At 43.2% G+C, this 18,629-nt stretch overlaps 1 protein-coding gene across 2 annotated transcripts; it reads right to left on the bottom strand.

The window, feature by feature from the left end:
- Window positions 1-363: 363 nt before the first annotated feature.
- On the bottom strand, window positions 364-3,903 carry LOC140202594 (parathyroid hormone-related protein-like). Of its 2 annotated transcripts, XM_072267636.1 has the most exons (4): window positions 3,735-3,903; window positions 3,042-3,121; window positions 2,766-2,887; window positions 364-2,094 (listed from the first exon to the last, which is right to left on the bottom strand). In XM_072267636.1, exons 3-4 carry the CDS (start codon window positions 2,870-2,872, stop codon window positions 1,629-1,631), a joined length of 573 nt encoding a protein of 190 aa, XP_072123737.1. In that variant the 5' UTR covers window positions 2,873-2,887; window positions 3,042-3,121; window positions 3,735-3,903; the 3' UTR covers window positions 364-1,628. The 2 variants fall into 2 exon arrangements, with proteins under 2 accessions (XP_072123737.1, XP_072123736.1); XM_072267635.1 differs by lacking the exons at window positions 3,042-3,121; window positions 3,735-3,903 and having other exon boundaries at window positions 2,766-2,899.
- Between the last annotated feature and the right edge of the window lie 14,726 nt (window positions 3,904-18,629).

Raw genomic sequence — 18,629 nt, 5'->3', positions numbered from 1 at the left:
CAGAAGCAGGAGAGCACAACTGTCTAAGGCAGTTTTAGGGATGATTGAAAGCATAGAGGGAACTATATACAAAGATGAGAATTTAAAGTCAAGGCTTTGCTTAACCGGGATCCTCTGTAGTGATGTGAATGATCACAAGGGCAATGTGAACATGACTTGGTACAAGTTGGAACCTGGAAGCGGAGGTTTGGATGACCTCCAATTTAGCAAGGCTAGAACATTGACAGCTGAAAGGAATTACTGTACTGTGAATTCATGACCAGAGGTAACAAATCCAGAGATGGTGGTTTCCTTGGGAGATGAACTGAAGCTGGGCCAGAGTTAAGCAATATTACAGAATATGCAGTCGTGGTGGTGATGTGGAATTGATTAGAAACCCTGTTGGGACTAAGAATTTACTTGTCCAGAAGGGAAACCTGTACACTTTATGGGTACACTGCCAGCAAAACAAAAACTGAAGTGTTGCTTGCAGAATGCATGCTATTCAAATTAACGTGCTCACTTCAGCAGATATCCACGAAACCCCATACATTGGGTATCCACTCAAGTGATGTGCTCGTAAAGTGCAAAGCACAGACAGTATATAGATGTGTTGGACGTAGCTGTACGTCGGCTTTCGATAAAACAATGCATTCTGACCTTCAGACGTTTAGTTCCCAGATTCTGGAATTACTTTCCTCAGCTTGTACGCCCCTTTTTCTCTATCAAAAATGAGGAAGCTTTTAACTGTCTGCATCATATTTTTAGTCTTAGTTTGCCAGACTATTACTGTGAAATATTTCGAGTGTTTCTTAGTTTGAACACGCTTTGCGCGCGCTTCATGCCTTCTACACCTATTTGTTTTTGATTGGGTGGTGGTCGGAGGGGGGGGGGAGAACTGAATAAAAGTTTTCATTTATTCACGTTGTGTTCTCCAACTTTAAAAAGAGATCCAAGGGGTTAGAACAGATTTCAAACCTCCAATGTACACGCGGAAGTTCTCACCACCATTGACCTCTGAAGGAATTTACTATCACTGGGGTTTGGTCCTGACTTACGTCGGTGTGCAATCAAATCATGCTACAAAATTAGAATCATTACTGAAAACATGGGGCTTTTTAGGAGGGATTATGTCTGTATAAGACTATTTTGGATACTTTCAGCTATTATCTGGCTGCAGATCATTGGTACGCTTACACTTGTAAAGTGCTTTTGTCCATTAACTTCTAAACTAAGGAACATGACAGCAGTTATGCTGTCAGTCGCGTTGATAGACTACGATTTTGGGCATGCATCAAGGAGAAAAGCATCATTTGGATGCTGACCGTACACGATGGTACCGCACAACGCCTGTGACGTCCTCTCCATCCACGTGAACTGATTGGTTCTACGCGCCTATTCTCTGCTAACATTAAGATGCAACTGAACGGGTGTATGCGCTTTCAAGCGCTCGAGGGCAGCCGGCCTAACGCTCCTTGTATCTGGACGCTTATTAATCGGAGATCCCTTTCTGTTCAAGTTCACAGCACATCACAGCAGACGCCGAACTCGGGCGTTGCCTGCAGTCTTTAAACTTTAAAGCAAGTGTGAGAGGGTGGACTGGGAGAGTACTGAGTAGTTACCTAAAATATATTTTACAGGTTGGACCCTCAATGCCACAGCCGTCCGTAGACGGCGTTCAGGAGCGGCTTGGAACCGGATCCGATGCCAGGATCCCTGATTTCGGAACCGGCGGAGCGTGCGTGCCTCCTGCTCTTCTCCTGACGACCTTTCTGCGCTTTGCGCCTGTTACTTTTGCTTTGCTTCTTCTTCTTGCCGGTCTTCTTTGCGTTCTGGTATTTTAAAGCACCGGGTTTGCTCTCTTGCAACTGCTCCGCCGGGGTCTTGGCACCCTCGTTTTTAGACGCCAGCTTGATAAGAAGCGCTGCTACGTCCGGCGTGTCCGGCCACGTCGCCGGGTGTTTGGGATTGCTCGGCGACCGTGGCTGAGTCAGTCCACGGCCCTCTGCTGTATGCAGTTCGCCCATTACATTGTTCAGCCAGATCCGCCTCTGCAGTTCCTGGATAGACCTGCTCTTATCATGCATGAACTGGTGCTCCGAGACAGACCTCTTCCTACAAAATACAGACACGAGATTCGTATTATTTTAGATTAGTCAGCTCGGCACAGGCTCAAGCACGGTTCGCTCCAGTTCCGAACCACTACAAAACTGGAACATCAAATTTCGTTTGACCATACCAAGAACGCTCTCAACTGTATTCCAGCTGAATTTATCACCCGGGAGTTATTTTGTAGTCAACATTCTTTACACACGCTGCTTCCTTTTGGAAGAATTTTATATGCCATTCATTTCCAGATCCCCGAGTCTAAAGCATCGGTCCGAACGCATTAATGTGCGTTTAATCATTCCACCAGGGTGCGCGGCGTTCCGAACAACCTCTACAACTGGCTGGCAGTACAGTACAGTGCTTCAACCGAGATAAGGTTAAAAAAAAGCCTTAAACAGGATCAGTTACTGACCCGGAGTGCTGGCACCGCGCTAAGCAGAAATTCTTCACGCTGTAATTTGTCTATTACACAAATAAAACCCCTAGTCTCCCCTTCTCACACACCCTCTCCAACTAAAGCCGGCGAAAACAAACAAATCAGGTGCAATACTTAATCAAGTAAAACAAAACAGTTTATATTCATTAAAAAAACTCTACCCTATCTTGTGTATTTGACAGAGAGTTGCATGCACGCTGCAGTCTCATAGCCCAATTTCTACTAATATGTAATAACTTACTTTATATTGGAGATTTCATCCACGGGTTTCCCATAGGTAGCCATTGAATAACATAAGATAAATATCGCGAAGTTCAGACGCTGAAAGAATCTCCTGGTGTTCGACATTTCACCGTTCCCAACCTGCGAACACATGAATTTGCGAGTTATAATTAAATACAGGGCTCAGTCCTGCCGGTTTCTACATACGAGATCAAATCTTTCCACAAAGAAACTGTGAGCATTGCTAAATAATATTATACTACACATGTAAAGTGACGCCTCTTCCCTCACTTACTTTACTTCAAGGTGGCCAGTTCCTGCGGCGTTTGACTGAATTAGATGCTTTACCGAACAGTAGCCGTTTTAAAGTTCTGTCTAGGACGAAACAGAAAGGTAAATGAATTGCAAAAGTTTATCCAGCCGTGGAAATGAGCCTTTTAAAACCTATGCCAATTCAGCTGGATCGCTAGCTGTAGGACCATCGACAGCGTGCTGTGTGGTTGGAACCAGCCGAGCCCCTATTACGCCAGAGACATGCAGAGCAGAGCCCAGAATTCAAACCCACTAATCAAATTAAAGACACAGTATCCCCCCGCACCATTGCATCGGACACATTCATGGCAAAAGTGAACTTTAAAATAGCTCACCTTTTTTAAAAATCCTAACCTGCTTTAAAGATGGGGTATCTTTTGCAAACATTCAAACCGAGTTATCAAACCAATTATCTAACCTCTAGATATTTAGGGAAGCATTGACATGGCAAACGATCCGTTGAAGTTTATGGGAACATGAAGTTCTGATACAAGTTAGCACTTCATCCAGGAGAATGTGTGCCAAACTTACAACAATTATGCCAGTCGCGCAACTTGCGTGAGCATTACAGAAATTCCTGGAACGTTTGAACTTGCAACTGTGATACAAAGAAATTCAATCTGTTAAACATCATCACCCCTTTTAAGACTCACCCGAACTTTGATAGATCACTTACTAGATCAGCATTCGTGTTGGGTGGATCTCTAAATTCACTGCGTTCAATGGTACTCAGTACATATCTTCGAAACAACACGGATCTTCGCGGAACAGCTTCGAGGCTAATAACAGAAATAAATGAGCTTAGTTCTTGCATGTGTCTTGCATGCTTACCGAACCGATTCTGCCTAGGGTTTCAAATTCGAGACCAAGGCTAGATAAGCACCTTTTCTCTGACATCACGCCGCGTTAATTTGCGTTTGACTAAGTCATCGCCAGTTCGATTTTGTTCAATACATCCGCATAGTTATGCAAAACCAATGAATTGGAACTAAAAGGACAACCATTAAAGGGGGGAAATGTTGGCAATGGTCTCACGAAGGTTAACAATGAAAGTGAAGTTAATTCTAGTCTTAGGCAACCGTAGCCAGGTAGCAATCAGTTTGTCAGCAGAATTTCTTTCTCTGGCTCCCAAAGCTAGAGGCATTACTGGGGAGGCAACAGAACGAATTCCTTCCTCCGTGTTGCGTTTCGTGTCTTTGATGAATAAATCTTAACTTGAGAGAAATAAAAAAAACTTGAATATAATTCTGCTAATCTTCTGATAGGTTATTGATCTGTAACATTAACCAGTTGACCTAAAGCACTTACTTTTTATTCGCCCACCTTCCTACAATTAGACGCCCTTAAGTGAAAAGCAAAATTATATTCGGTAGCTGAATCAAGTTTAAGTTGTTTGTATACTGTCAATATACAGTACTGTAATTGTATACTGTAGATCTGTCTTTATAAACGACCGCGGATACATCGGATATTACGTCTAGTACGGCTTAGAACCTTCACTATATTGGTATTTGGCATTGTCTGTATACAATGAAAACAGTATTCTTCAGTCTGCTAGTTCGAAGTTGTGTCCCAGCTCTGTTTACTTTACATTTAAAAGCTAAATAAAAATGTAAATTCATTAACAGTGGAACATGTGGATGGTTTGGTCCAGTCAGTACCTATTAACACAGAGGCAATACCATAAGCGCTTCGATTTTGCAGACAATTGCATAACACTGAGAGCTGTCCATGGTGATTACCAGATTTGTTCTTTCTCGGGAAAATTAAAACGCAATTGGTTAAAAGACAGGAAAACAATGCAAAGGTTGTAAAGCTACCGACAGAACCTCGATGGAAATGCTTGTGACCTGATGCTTTTCGGTGATTCAGTGAAGAATGGAATTTAAAATATTCCCCGGTCTACTGTTAATTTGTTTACGTGTAAGACAATAGCAAGTCCTCCTTACCGCAATACAGAAGTATATCTAATGACCGAAAAATACAGAAGATCTTGATTAGTTTCACACAAATCACAATAAAATCGTTTGAACCTGATTATTAATTATAAGATATAATTTAAACTCGGCATTCACACGTTGGTTTATTATTGATGTTAGGACATTCTTTTGTGCGTATGTTTTGGCTGCCGCTGAACAAAACCTTCCAAGCTGGATTTCTAGTTCAAAACGAACCTGTCACACCAAATACAAACTTCACCTGAGAGGGCTTTTAAGAAACCAAGCGGCAGAAAAATGCTGGATTTACTCAACAGACCAGACAAGGTCTACGGAGAGAGAAAGTAGAATCTTGTTGCAGACTGATTATATTTAATCGGAACTGGCCAGCTTTCTGAAATTGTTGAATTCATCCCCGAGTCCCAAAGTTATTATGCGTCAAATCAGAAGTTGACCTGCAATCCTCAAGCTTACATTGAACTTATTGGGTCACTGCAAGTGGAACGGGCTGTGATGGCCAGAATACACGACAGACAACTGGAAGACCAGGGGCACCCTTGTAGACTGAATAGAGGTGATCAGCAAAGTAGTAACTCAGTCTGCTTCCGGTTTCTAAAAGGAATCGACAGGTGAACCATTTTGTGTTATTTTGCAATGTACTTCTATTCTTCTCTTTTGAAACCAGTTTTCCAATAAGCAGTTCACAACTGCCAGCACTCAACTGGAGCCACTTTCTTGATGGATTTCGAATGGAAATTCTCAGAACCTGGAGTATTTTTGACGGAAGCCAAGGTGATCCTGTATTTTTTTTCTAAGTTCTATATCCATCTAACCTCGACTATTGGTAGCACTACTCTGACAGAGTTTTCAAGGTACTTCTCCTGCAATCTATGATTTGGCGTTCAAACCATGGTCTGTTTGTGACTTTTTTCAGGATGTATAACAGTCACCGCCCTCTCCATTGTCCCCAGTGACGTATAAATTCAGATGTGGTTTTACACTGTGGTGTGATATCTGGACATATAATTATATAGGTTCTGTATTATGATTTTATATTAGATAGGACGTGTCCTCGTGTACCTGGCTCCTGATATTCATATCATGTATAGCCGATGGCTCCCTAAAAAGCAATCTTGGCGGGATTTGCTAAGCTTGGCCACCACAAGATGGGTCTTCTTGGAAATGTACTTTGGCATAAGGCTGCCAGTTGCAGTTGTGTGATACCATAGGCAGTGAGCCAGCCAACAGCACCAGTTTACGCCAGAATGAAAGTGGTTTTATACAGCCTGGCTGGAATTGCATTAACTTGGCCAGAAGTAACTCCACGTGTATTTCCACGTACATACAAAGACTTGTATGTAAATAGTTGTCATTTTTAATGTAGTGGGGTATATACTGGATATTTTGAACTGGAACATGAAGTCTGCAAGAACAAATCCAAGTTCCATGTTCTTCTGTCGGGATAAACCAGAATGGTAAACTGTCTTCACTGAATGACCTTTGTCTTTGAGAGATCTGGTAGAGCATGGCAGCAACATTTGTTGTGGAATTAATGAATACCTTATGCCCCTTTGGCTTATTCTAAGACAAATCAAGCATGCTATAATCATTAGTGCAAATGCCCAAACCGAGGAGCTTCGGATAAGGCTAAGAAAGACTTCTATTCTAGCCTTGAAAATCTCTGATTCACATCCCAATGGGGGACGAAGTGCTGTTCCTTTGAGATATCATTGCCACAGTGGGAAGGGGCACGGCCATCTGCGAAGGCTCATTGGTTAGGAAGATTCAGGCTGTCACACTGGAGTGCTGGGAACGGACCCAAATGCGAGACACAGACACTGAAGTACAAGGAACAGCACTTGACTAGAGTAGGGACGTGACAGGATTCAGACCAGGATCAGGGACAAGAACGCAGACTACGGCTAGGGAAAGCAGGTCCAGGACTAGAAACCATGGACTAGGAGACAAGGCTTGGACAAGGACCCACAACCTGGGTCTTGCCTTGGGCTCGGACCGCAGAACCAGGCAAGCACATGACATGGCTTCAGGACAGGACGTGGCTGGGGTCTAGGGGCCTAAGCTCGGAGACAGGATGGGGTCTTTGCTCTTGAGGCTGCGGGATCATCGGGGCTTGGGTTCCGGGAGCTTGGCTGCGGGATCCTCGGGGCTTGGGTTCCGGGAGCTCAGAGACAGACTGGGAACCGAACATCAACATAGAGCCAGGACTTATCCTTCAACAAGCCGGGACTCATCTTTAACATGACACTAACATGAGGCAGGACAGAACATAGACATGGAGCCGGGACTTATCCGAAGACAAGCCAGGACTCAACTTCATCTCCACGCCGAAGTGGGACAGGTCCCTCCGTCAGGTAACGGCAGAACAGTCAGACTTACCCAACAGAGGCGAGGACAAGACAAGACAGTTCCCCCCACAGGGCAACGGCAAAACAACCTGACTTACCCCACAGAGGCAAGGACATGAAGAGACAAACACTACAGAACAACAGACAGTTCCATCTCTGCTCCAGGGAATCTCCGAGTCTCAGTTCAGCCAGCAACCTCAGGTGGCTACAGAAACAGCCGGATCCCTACCTAGCTCAGAGTGGCTGGCAGCCACTCAGCTGGCCCAGGAAACAGCCAAATTCATACTGCAAAGACTACTCCAACAAGTGGCAACAAGGTTCCATGAAGCAGTGGTCCTCCAACCAGGCCTAGAGATCATGAATGGTTTCACTAGCCTTCCATAAGCAGGTTGCTCCAACAGGGACTAACAAGACAAATCACCAGCCCACACTCAATCCCAAGGCTACTTATGTTGCAAGCCCAAAGATGGGAATCAGTTGCCTATGATTAACTCAAACAAGACACAGCTGGAAGACCCAGAGTCCTGCATCCATGGACTGGACCATGAACTGGAATGCAGACGTCACGGACCGGAGCATGACACAGGCAATGCCAACTCTAATTATGTGTTTCCCATGAAATATCTTTGCTACACAGTCTAGTCATTATAAATATATTATTATTGGAATATTTAGAAGGTATCATGTCAATACCCTCCAAACATTGGTAGCTGTTAGATTTTATCATCAGCTGAGTGGGCGATGACAAAACTATCTATATCACCCATGCCATAACATGTACCAGTAACTACAAAATGACACTACTTAATCCATTCTATTATCTCCTCAGCCTGGCCAGAAAACATCACAGAAGCATTAACAGATGAAGATCAATGTTAAAACATCCATGGACTCCACACAATCAGCTGTTTTCAGCCAATGCACTTGAAGGTGACCTGTTCACTCTCAGCCAAATTGAGCTGCTCAGAGACCACCGCTTATGGGCAGTCCTAAATCCTGTCATAGGTTGCAATTGTGAAAAGATTTTTGATTTCTCTATGAAGACTGGTTTGATAAGAATGGCCAGGAGATGAAGTAAAATAACTACAGACAACAAAATCAGAAAATGATGGAAATGCTCAGCAGTTCGGGCCATGACTATGCGGATGTGAGGAGAACAATGCCCCAGAAATGTCTGATAGTTTGCACTTATCCATGATCCTGGGTGGGCAGTCCAAATAGATGAGTTGGAGCGAAGGACATTTGCTAAGGAAAGATGTGGCTGTGGAGATATGTTTTGGTCAATACCTTATCAAACAAGGGAAAGAGACACAATAGACGGTGAACAAGGCAAGAGAGACAGGTGGAAATCCCAGAGTGGAACCTCTTCAGGTCAGACATTCCTGGAAGAGAGGTGTCATTAAATTCCTCAAGTAATTGTCAATGGAACAAACTGCAGATTCTGGAAATCTAAAACAAAAAATAGAAAATGGTAGAAATATCGAGATGGAATGTGACCTCCTGAGCATTTTCAGAATGTTCTGCTTTTGTTTTAGATTCCTAGCATCTGGAGTTCTTTTCATTATCAACCACAAACATAAGGTATTCCTACATTGGAAGCTCCATCATTCCTCCAGGGAAAAGAATAGCCCTGCAGGCAACAATTTAAAGCCACCTCTTTTCCCCATCCTAATGAGAGCTAAAAATAGTGACAAATTCATCAAGTACAGAGAGTCACCTAACACACTATGGAGGGAATCCATTAAAGACTTCCTCAAGCTGTGATATGCACACCTTTGACTGTCACAATGGGGTGCTGGGAACAGACCCAAATGATAGACACAGACACTGAAGTACAAGGAACAGGACTTGACTAGAGTAGGGACATGAACGCAGACTTGGGCTAGGAAAAGCGGGACCAGGACTAGGAAACATGGACTAGGAGTCAAGGCTTGGCTGCGGGATCCTCGAGGCTCGGGCTCTTGGAGCTTGGCTGCGGGATCCTCGAGGCTCGGGCTCTTGGAGCTTGGCTGCGGGATCCTCGAGGCTCGGGCTCTTGGAGCTTGGCTGCGGGATCCTCGAGGCTCGGGCTCTTGGAGCTTGGCTGCGGGATCCTCGAGGCTCGGGCTCTTGGAGCTTGGCTGCGGGATCCTCGAGGCTCGGGCTCTTGGAGCTTGGCTGCGGGATCCTCGAGGCTCGGGCTCTTGGAGCTTGGCTGCGGGATCTTCATCTTGAAATGCAGAGGCTAATAACTCAGAGGCTGGAGCTGAGAGACAGACTAGGAACTGAGCATCAACATAGAGCCAGGACATATCCTTCGACAAGCCAGGACTCATCTTTAACACAACACTAACATGAGACAGGACAGAACATAGACATAGAGCCAGGACTTATCCTATGATAAACTGGGACTCAACTTCATCTCCACAGCAAGGTGGGACAGATCTCTCCATCAGGTAACAGCAGAACAGCAAGACTTACCCAACAGAGTCAAGGACAAGACCTGTCCCCCCACAGGGCAACAGCAAAACAGCCTGGCTTACCTCACAGAGGCAAGGACAAGAACAGACAAACACCAAAGAACAACAGACAGTTCCATCTCTGCTCTGGGGAAGCTCCGAGTCTCAGTTCAGCCAGCAACCTCAGCTGGCTACAAAAACAGCCAGATCCCTACCTAGCTCAGGGTGGCTGGCAGCCACTCAGCTGGCCCAGAAAACAGCCAAATCCACAGCACAAAGACCACTCCAACAAGTGGCAGCAAGGGTCCATGAAGCAGTGGTCCTTCAACCAGGTCTAGAGATCATACATTGTTTCACTAGCCTTCCATCAGCAGGTTACTCCAAGGAAGACCGACAAGATAAACCAGCAGCCCACACTCAACCCCAAGGCTACTTATATTGCAAGCCCAAAGATGGGAATCAGGTGCCTATGATTAACTCAAAAAAGGGACAGCTGGAAGACCCGGAGTCCTGAGTCCATGGACCGGACCATGAACCTGAATGCGGACTTCATGGACCGGACCATGACATTGACTCAATTTCACAACAGGTATTCAGGCCAGCCTTGTCATCATTCCTGGCTGACAAGAAGTCAAAAAGACCATGCCCTACTGAAAAACTACCAAGGCATCTGGAGATACTTCAAACCCATCCCCCCCCACCCCCAACTCAACCATTACCATAAAGATCCTAAAGCTCGTGAATCCACAATTTTAATTTTTACTTCTGGGAAAAGAAGGATACACAATGAAATCTTAGCAAAACTCTGCCTACGATCATCTATCGAATTGGAGACTGACCCTGCTATGGTAACGAGAGATCCATCTGCCAGCTGTCTGCCAAAAAGAAAATCATCATTAGTCTTCTTCAACAGCTTTCTCTCATTTCCAAGCAGTTCATCCTCAAATTGCAGCATGGTTTCCATTTATTTTAACTCCCAGATGATATGAATGTTAATGAATGATAACTCCAAGAAAAATATAAGAAACAGCAAAATCCACTGTAGATGGTCTGCTTCAACCACTGATCCATTGATCCAGAGAGACTGTGGAACCATATAAACCATATAACAATTACAGCACAGAAACAGGCCATCTCGGCCTATCTAGTCCGTGCCAAACTCTTACTCTCACCTAGTCCCACCGACCTGCACTCAGCCCATAACCCTCCATTCCTTTCCTGTCCATATATCTATCCAGTTTAACTTTAAATGACAACATTGAACCTGCCTCAACCACTTCTGCTGGAAACTCTGAGTAAAGAAGTTCCCCCTCATGTTACCCCTAAACTTTTGTCCTTTAACTCTCAACTCATGTCCTCTTGTTTGAATCTTCCCCACTCTCAATGGAAAAAGCCTATCCATGTCAACTCTATCATTCCACTTCATAATTTTAAACACCTCTATCAAGTCCCCTTTCAACCTTCTACTCTCCAAAGAATAAAGACCTAACTTGTTCAACCCTTCTCTGTAACTTAGGAGATGAAACCCAGGCAACATTTTAATAAACCTCCTCTGTACTCTCTCAATTTTATTGGCATCTTTCCTATAATTGGGTGACCAGAACTGTACACAACACTCCAAATTTGGCCTTACCAATGCCTTATACAATTTCAACATTACATCCCAACTCCTATACCCAATGTTCTGATGAATAGAGGCCAGCATACCAAAAATCTTTCTTCACCACCCTATCCACATGAGATTCCACCTTCAGGGAACTATGCACCATTATTCCTAGATCCCTCTGTTCTACAGCATTCTTCAATGCCCTACCATTTACCATGTATGTCCTATTTGATTAGTCCTACCAAAATGTAGCACCTCACATTTTTCAGCATTAATCTCCATCTACCATCTTTCAGCCCACTCTTCTATGTCAATGTTCATGCCATCTCCCTCCTGGCACTTATCCTTGTAAGCAGAACAAGTGCTACACATGCCCTTACACTGCCTCCCTTCCCACCATTCATGGCCCCAGACAGTCCTTCCAGGAGAGGCGACACTTCACCTGTGAGTCGGCTGGGGTGATATACTGTGTCCAGTGCTCCCGATGTGGCCCTCTATATATTGGCGAGACCCGATGCAGACTGGGAGATCATTTTGCTGAACACCTACGCTCTGTCCGCCAAAGAAAGCAGGATCTCCCAGTGGCCACACATTTTAATTCCACATCCCATTCCCATTCTGATATGTCTATCCACAGCCTCCTCTACTGTAAAGATGAAGCCACACTCAGGTTGGAGGAACAACACCTTATATTCCATCTGGGTAGCCTCCAACCTGATGGCATGAACATTGACTTCTCAAACTTCTGCTAATACCCAACCTCCCCCTCATAGCCCATCCATTATTTATTTATATACACACATTCTTTCTCTCTCTCTCCTTTTTCTCCCTCTGTCCCTCTGACTATACCCTTGCCCATTCTCTGGGTTTCCCCCCCTCCCCCTTTTCCTTCTCCCTAGGCCTCCTGTCCCATGATCCTCTCATATCCCTTTTGCCAATCACCTGTCCAGCTCTTGGCTCCATCCCTCCTCCTCCTGTCTTCTCCTATCATTTTGAATCTCCCCCTCTCCCTCCCACTTTCAAATCTCTTACTAACTCTTCCTTCAGTTAGTCCTGACGAAGGGTCTCGGCCCAAAATGTCGACCGTACCTCTTCCTAGAGATGCTGCCTGGCCCGCTGCATTCACCAGCAACTTTGATGTGTGTTGCTTGACCTCTATAAATAAAGGTCAAAAGCAAGGCCCTAGAAGACATGGTCCACTACCACAATGTAAGAGATATTTCATATAAAAGGCAGACAGTAATGATGAAGTTTATCACTTCGGTCTGCTACCCTGTGTTTGTTTGATTGAAGAAAATAGTACTTGAAGAATACATTCTCAGTTGTGTTGCAAAACTCACGTTCTACCAGGTAACACTAATCATTGTCCTCCAATATCTTTCTGAGAATCAAGTTACAGCAGGCACTAAAATCCCAGGAAGGATGCCACATCTGCTGTGTCCAAAGAATTCTCTAAATTCACTGGAAGGATATTCTGAGACTTGGGATAACTGCAGCAGAGACTTAGAGCCCCTGAAAAGATACCACCTCTGCTGTCTCCAAAGAATCTTCTAAGTTCACCAGAATGATAAATGTCACCTCCCAGGTGCATATCCCTAATATTAAGGTGCCTGTTGCACTCTGTTGATTACAATGGGCAGGAATAGGTTTTTGTCTTCCCGACGTTGCTGTCCTAACTCAGCCATCCAACTCCAAGCTCCTTCATGGAAGTGATTATCAGGCAAACTACAGATAAGATTCAAGGATGTGCTTAAAAGGTCCATGAAAATTTGTAGCATGGCATCTGATTCCTGAGGATCTTTTTGGCTTGTTGCATTTGGGGGAATACAGGAATCCATACACTAACCACACATAGATGCTCCGTATTGAGAGGAACATGAGCACACTACTTCACAAACTACCCACCCATCTTCTCCATCGGCCATTTGCTGTCCCATTCTTGGAGGGGTCTGCGGTTCCCTGATTGACCCCTATTGTGTTGCGGTGAAAGCAATTTAATGATGCGTTGTAAAGGGATATGTTAATGGCTGAAATGAAACACTACTAGAGCGTTGTACATCTCCCACCTTTTCCACAACCTTGAGGTTTCAGGGCGTAAATTGCACAGGTGGAACAACAAGGTTCCCACTTCTCTGTCTCCCACTGATGACTGAGGAATATTAATAAATGTAGCATTTTCTGCAATCGTTTGGAAGGCGTGTTTTTTCCCCTACCACCAAGATAGGAGGCAAGGAGATAACCTCATGTATTCGGGGAAGTTTCAGTACCACACTCACGTTTCAGGTGAGGCTTTCAGCCATTACAGACTACCGAGCACGGGTTAATATTGAACATTTCATGACCACCTCACATTAAGTTATAATCTCACTGTGACATACTGTTGGGGTAATTTCATTTCCAGGAATGAGGGAACAAAAGTATCAAATCCACTTTAAAGAATAACAGCCTCGGGATTATAGATATAGAAAAAAAATACAAAATAGTGAAGACATATATATTTAATAATGTAAAGAACAGGCATTAAAATAACATTTAACCATATTTAACGGAATGTATGTCATTAGGGACTTATGGCAAAGTCATCTGTAAAATGGCCATTGGGTGTTTGGATCGATTAAATAAATCGACAGAGGTGAAACTATTTCCTAAAAGTAAAAAACCATTATGTATTGAGATAAACTGTCTTAATTGCCCAGTAATCTTCTTCTACATTCCTCCTGTCCTGCACAGTTTGGTTGCTCCAACATTTTCATGTTGACTTTTACCCACGAACTACAGCTGGGAAGGTTCGACGATACAACATTAAAGCACAGGTATAGTAGTTATTTAGAGATCAGAAACTTAAATTAGAAAGAGAAAGCGGTCACTCTTAATTTCCCCTTTGCTGCTGCCATAAAATAAAGGGGGCAATTTCTTGGCTGATAGTCTTTCCGTCACTGGTCCAGACCGGTGCCTGAGTCACAGTTAAAGATTTTAAAAGCTGCATAATGCTACCAGTTTTACGATGTTATCTCAACAGAAGCCATTAAAAGTAACTTACTCCGGAAAGAATCTGTTTAGTTCTGAAAATATAACATTTAAACATGTTTAACGATTTATTCATGAATAATGAATTCTGTCAGGCCAAGCTCCCCATTTAAAAATAAAATAATTGGGTAGCTAAGTCAAATAACTGGTAGGCTTCTTGCGAAACGCTATAAACCTGTGGGGTTTTCTCCTCCCCTCTTCCATTGCCACCTAATAATAGTTACCATTTTCATGATGAAACCAAGGGCATGAAATCTAATTTAGAACTGCTGTTAATGTTTTGCTAAAGTTGTAAAAAAAAACTTTTGCTGCTGAGGCCATGTATGCATTGAACCTTTGGCATTTGAGAACCTTATCATTCCCTTTGCAATATATTCTTGCTGTAAGGGCTTTCTAGAAATGGCTAACCTGTGTTCTAGTCTATATTTTCTTACTAAGGGATAAGTAGTAATTACTTGGGTTCATTTGCGTTCTTGCTTGAAATCAGGACGGCCACAAACATTTATGTAAAAACAGATGTTAAGTTGAAATTTCTCACAATTAGTTAAAAATTTGGTGGTCCCAGGTAAAATATAACAACACCATCATGAATTGGATTATCTTCTGCTTGTTTTTATGGTAAAGTATATATGTTGACACTCAATAAAATGGAAACCCCAACATAAACATTCCCTATGTTTCTTTTCATCAGTAGAGGACTGATGAAAAGAAATATACACCAGGACTGCAAATGCCCTCAAAGATGTCCATCCTATTTCTCATACTTCTGTTTTCTCATCTGTTGTTTATTCCCAGAATCATTATATGGTTCCTCTTGGCTTCAGGTCCAAACTACACAAAGCTACATACCACCCCCAGCTGGTTGTCAATGCACTTTAGTCTTGCCACATTCTGAAGATAACTATGTCTCTATAAAACCGATGGTCCACTCTGCCATTTCACCAGAACATTTGTTTTTGCATGCCACCTTCCTATGCATGCATATTAAATGTAATGCATACTGCTTCTCATTGTTCAGGACCCCAACATGTCCTTCATGATGAAGCAGCATTTGCTCTGTACATTCACTTTATTGAACTGCTTTGCTGCTCATGCACAGTCTCTTTAAACCTGGAGATAGTCAAATTTGATTCCTTTCTTGCATACTTCCTTTTTCATCCATAAACATAACCCCAATCTTTTAGTTACTTTAAATTTCCAACACTCATGTTTAAATTTGACAGTTTTCAAGTTCCAGTCATAATGGATAGAGAATTCCAAAGACTCAACCTTTCTCAGTGAAGAGGTATCTCTCCATTTCAGTCTTAAAAGGATAAGTCTCTAACTTGAGCTGATGAATTTTGATTCAGTGTGGGAAATTCTCCCTCTGTATCTACATATCCTGCCTAGCCTTTTAAGAAACCTATACATATGAAAGAGGCCACTCCTGGTTCTTCTAAATTTTTGAAAATAGAGACCTAGCCTCCTTCGATCTTTAATCATACGACAAACCCACCATCCTACCAGTCTGGCAAATCTTCACTGCATTGAGTTTATATCATTCCTTGTAAATCTTTTTACACACTCTTTACAGTTTAATAATATCTTTCCTATTACAGGGTGACCAAAACTGAACGCAACACTCCAACAGCTGCCTCACCATCTTGTACAACTGTAAGATAACCTCCAAGTTTTCATGGTCCATAACCTGACCAATGAAGGCCACCATGGCATCTGGCTTCTTCACCATCCTGTCTGCCTTTCAGGGAACCATGTACTGTATCTTAATGCCAATTGCTCATGCTTGATTATGATCCCCTTGTAATTTTTGGTAACCTTTTTCACTGCCAATGATACCACCTATTTAATGTCAGCTATTTTTGCAAGCTTTATGTCTTGTACACCCTCATCCAAGTCATTGATATAGATGATAAATAACATTGTCCAGTACCTACCCCTGAAGCACACAACCTCCAGAATGAGAAACAACCTTCACTCTCTGCTTCCTACTATCAAGCCAATTGTGTATCCTATTAACTGTCTGTCACATAATTCCATGCAATCTACCCGTCCAGAGCAGACTACGAAGTGGAACCTTATCTACCAGGTGGACATTAAGTGGATCTTACTGAAGAATCAGTCAGTGGATCTTACTGCCCTGCCCTCATCATCCTTCTTGGTCATTTAAAAAAATTCAGCTAAGTTCAACAGGCATGAGCCATGCTGACTATCATTAATCAATCCCTGTATTTCCAGATATATGTGTACAGTATTTTATCTCAGAGTCCTATCTAGTAACTTATCTATCAGATTCCAGGCTTATTAGTCTATTGTTCCCAGGGTTTTCTTTACAGTACTTAAATAAAGGCACAATATTTGCTTTCCCCTCTACTCTTCCAGCATCTTACTAATAGTGGTGCATATATCTCAGCCAGAGATCCCATTATTTCTTCTCTAGCATCCCATGGTGTTCTTGGATATACTTGTTTGGGCCTTGGAGATTTATCTACCTTCATACATTTCCTCTACTATAACGTGGACAATCTCCCAGGCATCCCAATAATTTTCCCTGGTTTGAACCTCCCTAGCATGTGCAACCTGCTCAGGCAGCCGGCTGGGTCATGTCTGTTGCATGCAGGATGGCCGCATCCAAAGACATCCTTTAGGCAAGAGAGCTACTGGCCACCTGCAACTGTGCTGCAAGGATATCTGCAAGTGGGACGTGAGGGTGCTGGACATGAACATTGGGTCCTGGGAGAAACCTGCAGTCGACTGCACCAGATGGTGAAGTACCCAGAAAAAAACACCTTAAAACAAGTGAGGAAAAATTTTGGAAAGTGGAAGAAGACAAACAGACCCATAAAAAGAAATGCTGCATCTCCTTTGCACTGCCATTCTCGCATTGGTGTCATCAGTCACAGAGGTCGTTGCACTAACAATGTAGGTAGCTAGGACACAATATCTTTGGTTGACCTCAATCAACGGATGGCCACAATGAACAAGGGATTAGTGTAGGTGGGTGCTTGATGGTCAACTTCAATGCAGTGTCTGAAAGTCTGTTACTGTTCTCTGTTCTTTCATGCCTTGAAAAAGTATTCAGACCCCACCAATTTCACAGTCTCATTTTCTAACATTAAAATATGTTGAAGTATGGTTTTTGAGCTAATCTAATCATTGTGCATCATGTCAAGTCAAAAGAAACTTTCCAAACCTGTCAACAATTTAATAAAATAAAAAAAACAAAATTGTGAGGCTGAATCAGTATTCATGACCTTTGTAATTACTGTGCTAACTTTCCTCAGGTGTAATTCATGCATTAATCTACCAACTTGCCCAACCTGTTGATGTGGAAAATTGGAGGATCACCTTTTTCCAATAATTCACAAGAGTAAATTCTCATTTCTTTTTCTCTCTCTCTCTCTCTCTCTCTCTCTCTCTCTCTCTCTCCCTCTCTCCCTCTCTCCCTCCCTCCCTCCCCTCCCCTCCCTCCCTCCCTCCCTCTCTCTCTCTCTCTCTCTCTCTCTCTCTCTCTCTCTCTCTCTCTCTCTCTCTCTCTCTCTCTCTCTCTCTCTCCTCTCTCTCTCTCTCTCTCTCTCTCTCTCTCTCTCTCCTCTCTCTCTCTCCTCTCTCTCTCTCTCTTTCTCCGCCCCCCCCACCCCCCACCCCCACCCCTTTGCCCCCTTGCCTAATAGTATGGTAGATTTTCAACAGACCAAACCAAAGAGCATTCAGGACAAGTCAGGGGAATGATAATAGAGAAGCACAAATCTGGGAAGGGTTTAAAATAATCTCAAAGACATTGAACATACCTCAGAGCTCATTGCATTCCATTCTGAAACCACAGCCACACTCTCTAGGTCAGGCTGCCCCTGTAATTTAGGAGCCTTCTTCTCAATGGTAGCACTGAGACGAGAGTATGGCCTGGATGGTGGGAGACCTTGATGACAGATGCTGCTTTTCCGTGACAGCGCTCCTTGTAGATTTTCACAATGGTGGGCACAATCACTAATAATAAAGGAGATTTTTAGTAATAATAGTTAAACATGGTTAAAATTAAAGGCAAGGCAGTAAATCATGGGAATCTGATATATAGATTTTAGTTAATTTCCTTTTGAAACTATTTTACTGAAAGTTTTTCAAGTCACAAAATAAAAGCAGGTGATACATTGGGCTATCTTCAATTATCAAAAACTACATTGGAGCTGCTTCTATTGTTTT

This window comes from Mobula birostris, chromosome 9 (assembly GCF_030028105.1).
Source record: "Mobula birostris isolate sMobBir1 chromosome 9, sMobBir1.hap1, whole genome shotgun sequence".
Lineage (NCBI taxonomy): Eukaryota > Metazoa > Chordata > Chondrichthyes > Myliobatiformes > Myliobatidae > Mobula > Mobula birostris.
Note: the sequence above shows the minus strand (reverse complement) of the source record. Positions and strands in the feature narration are given on the sequence as shown.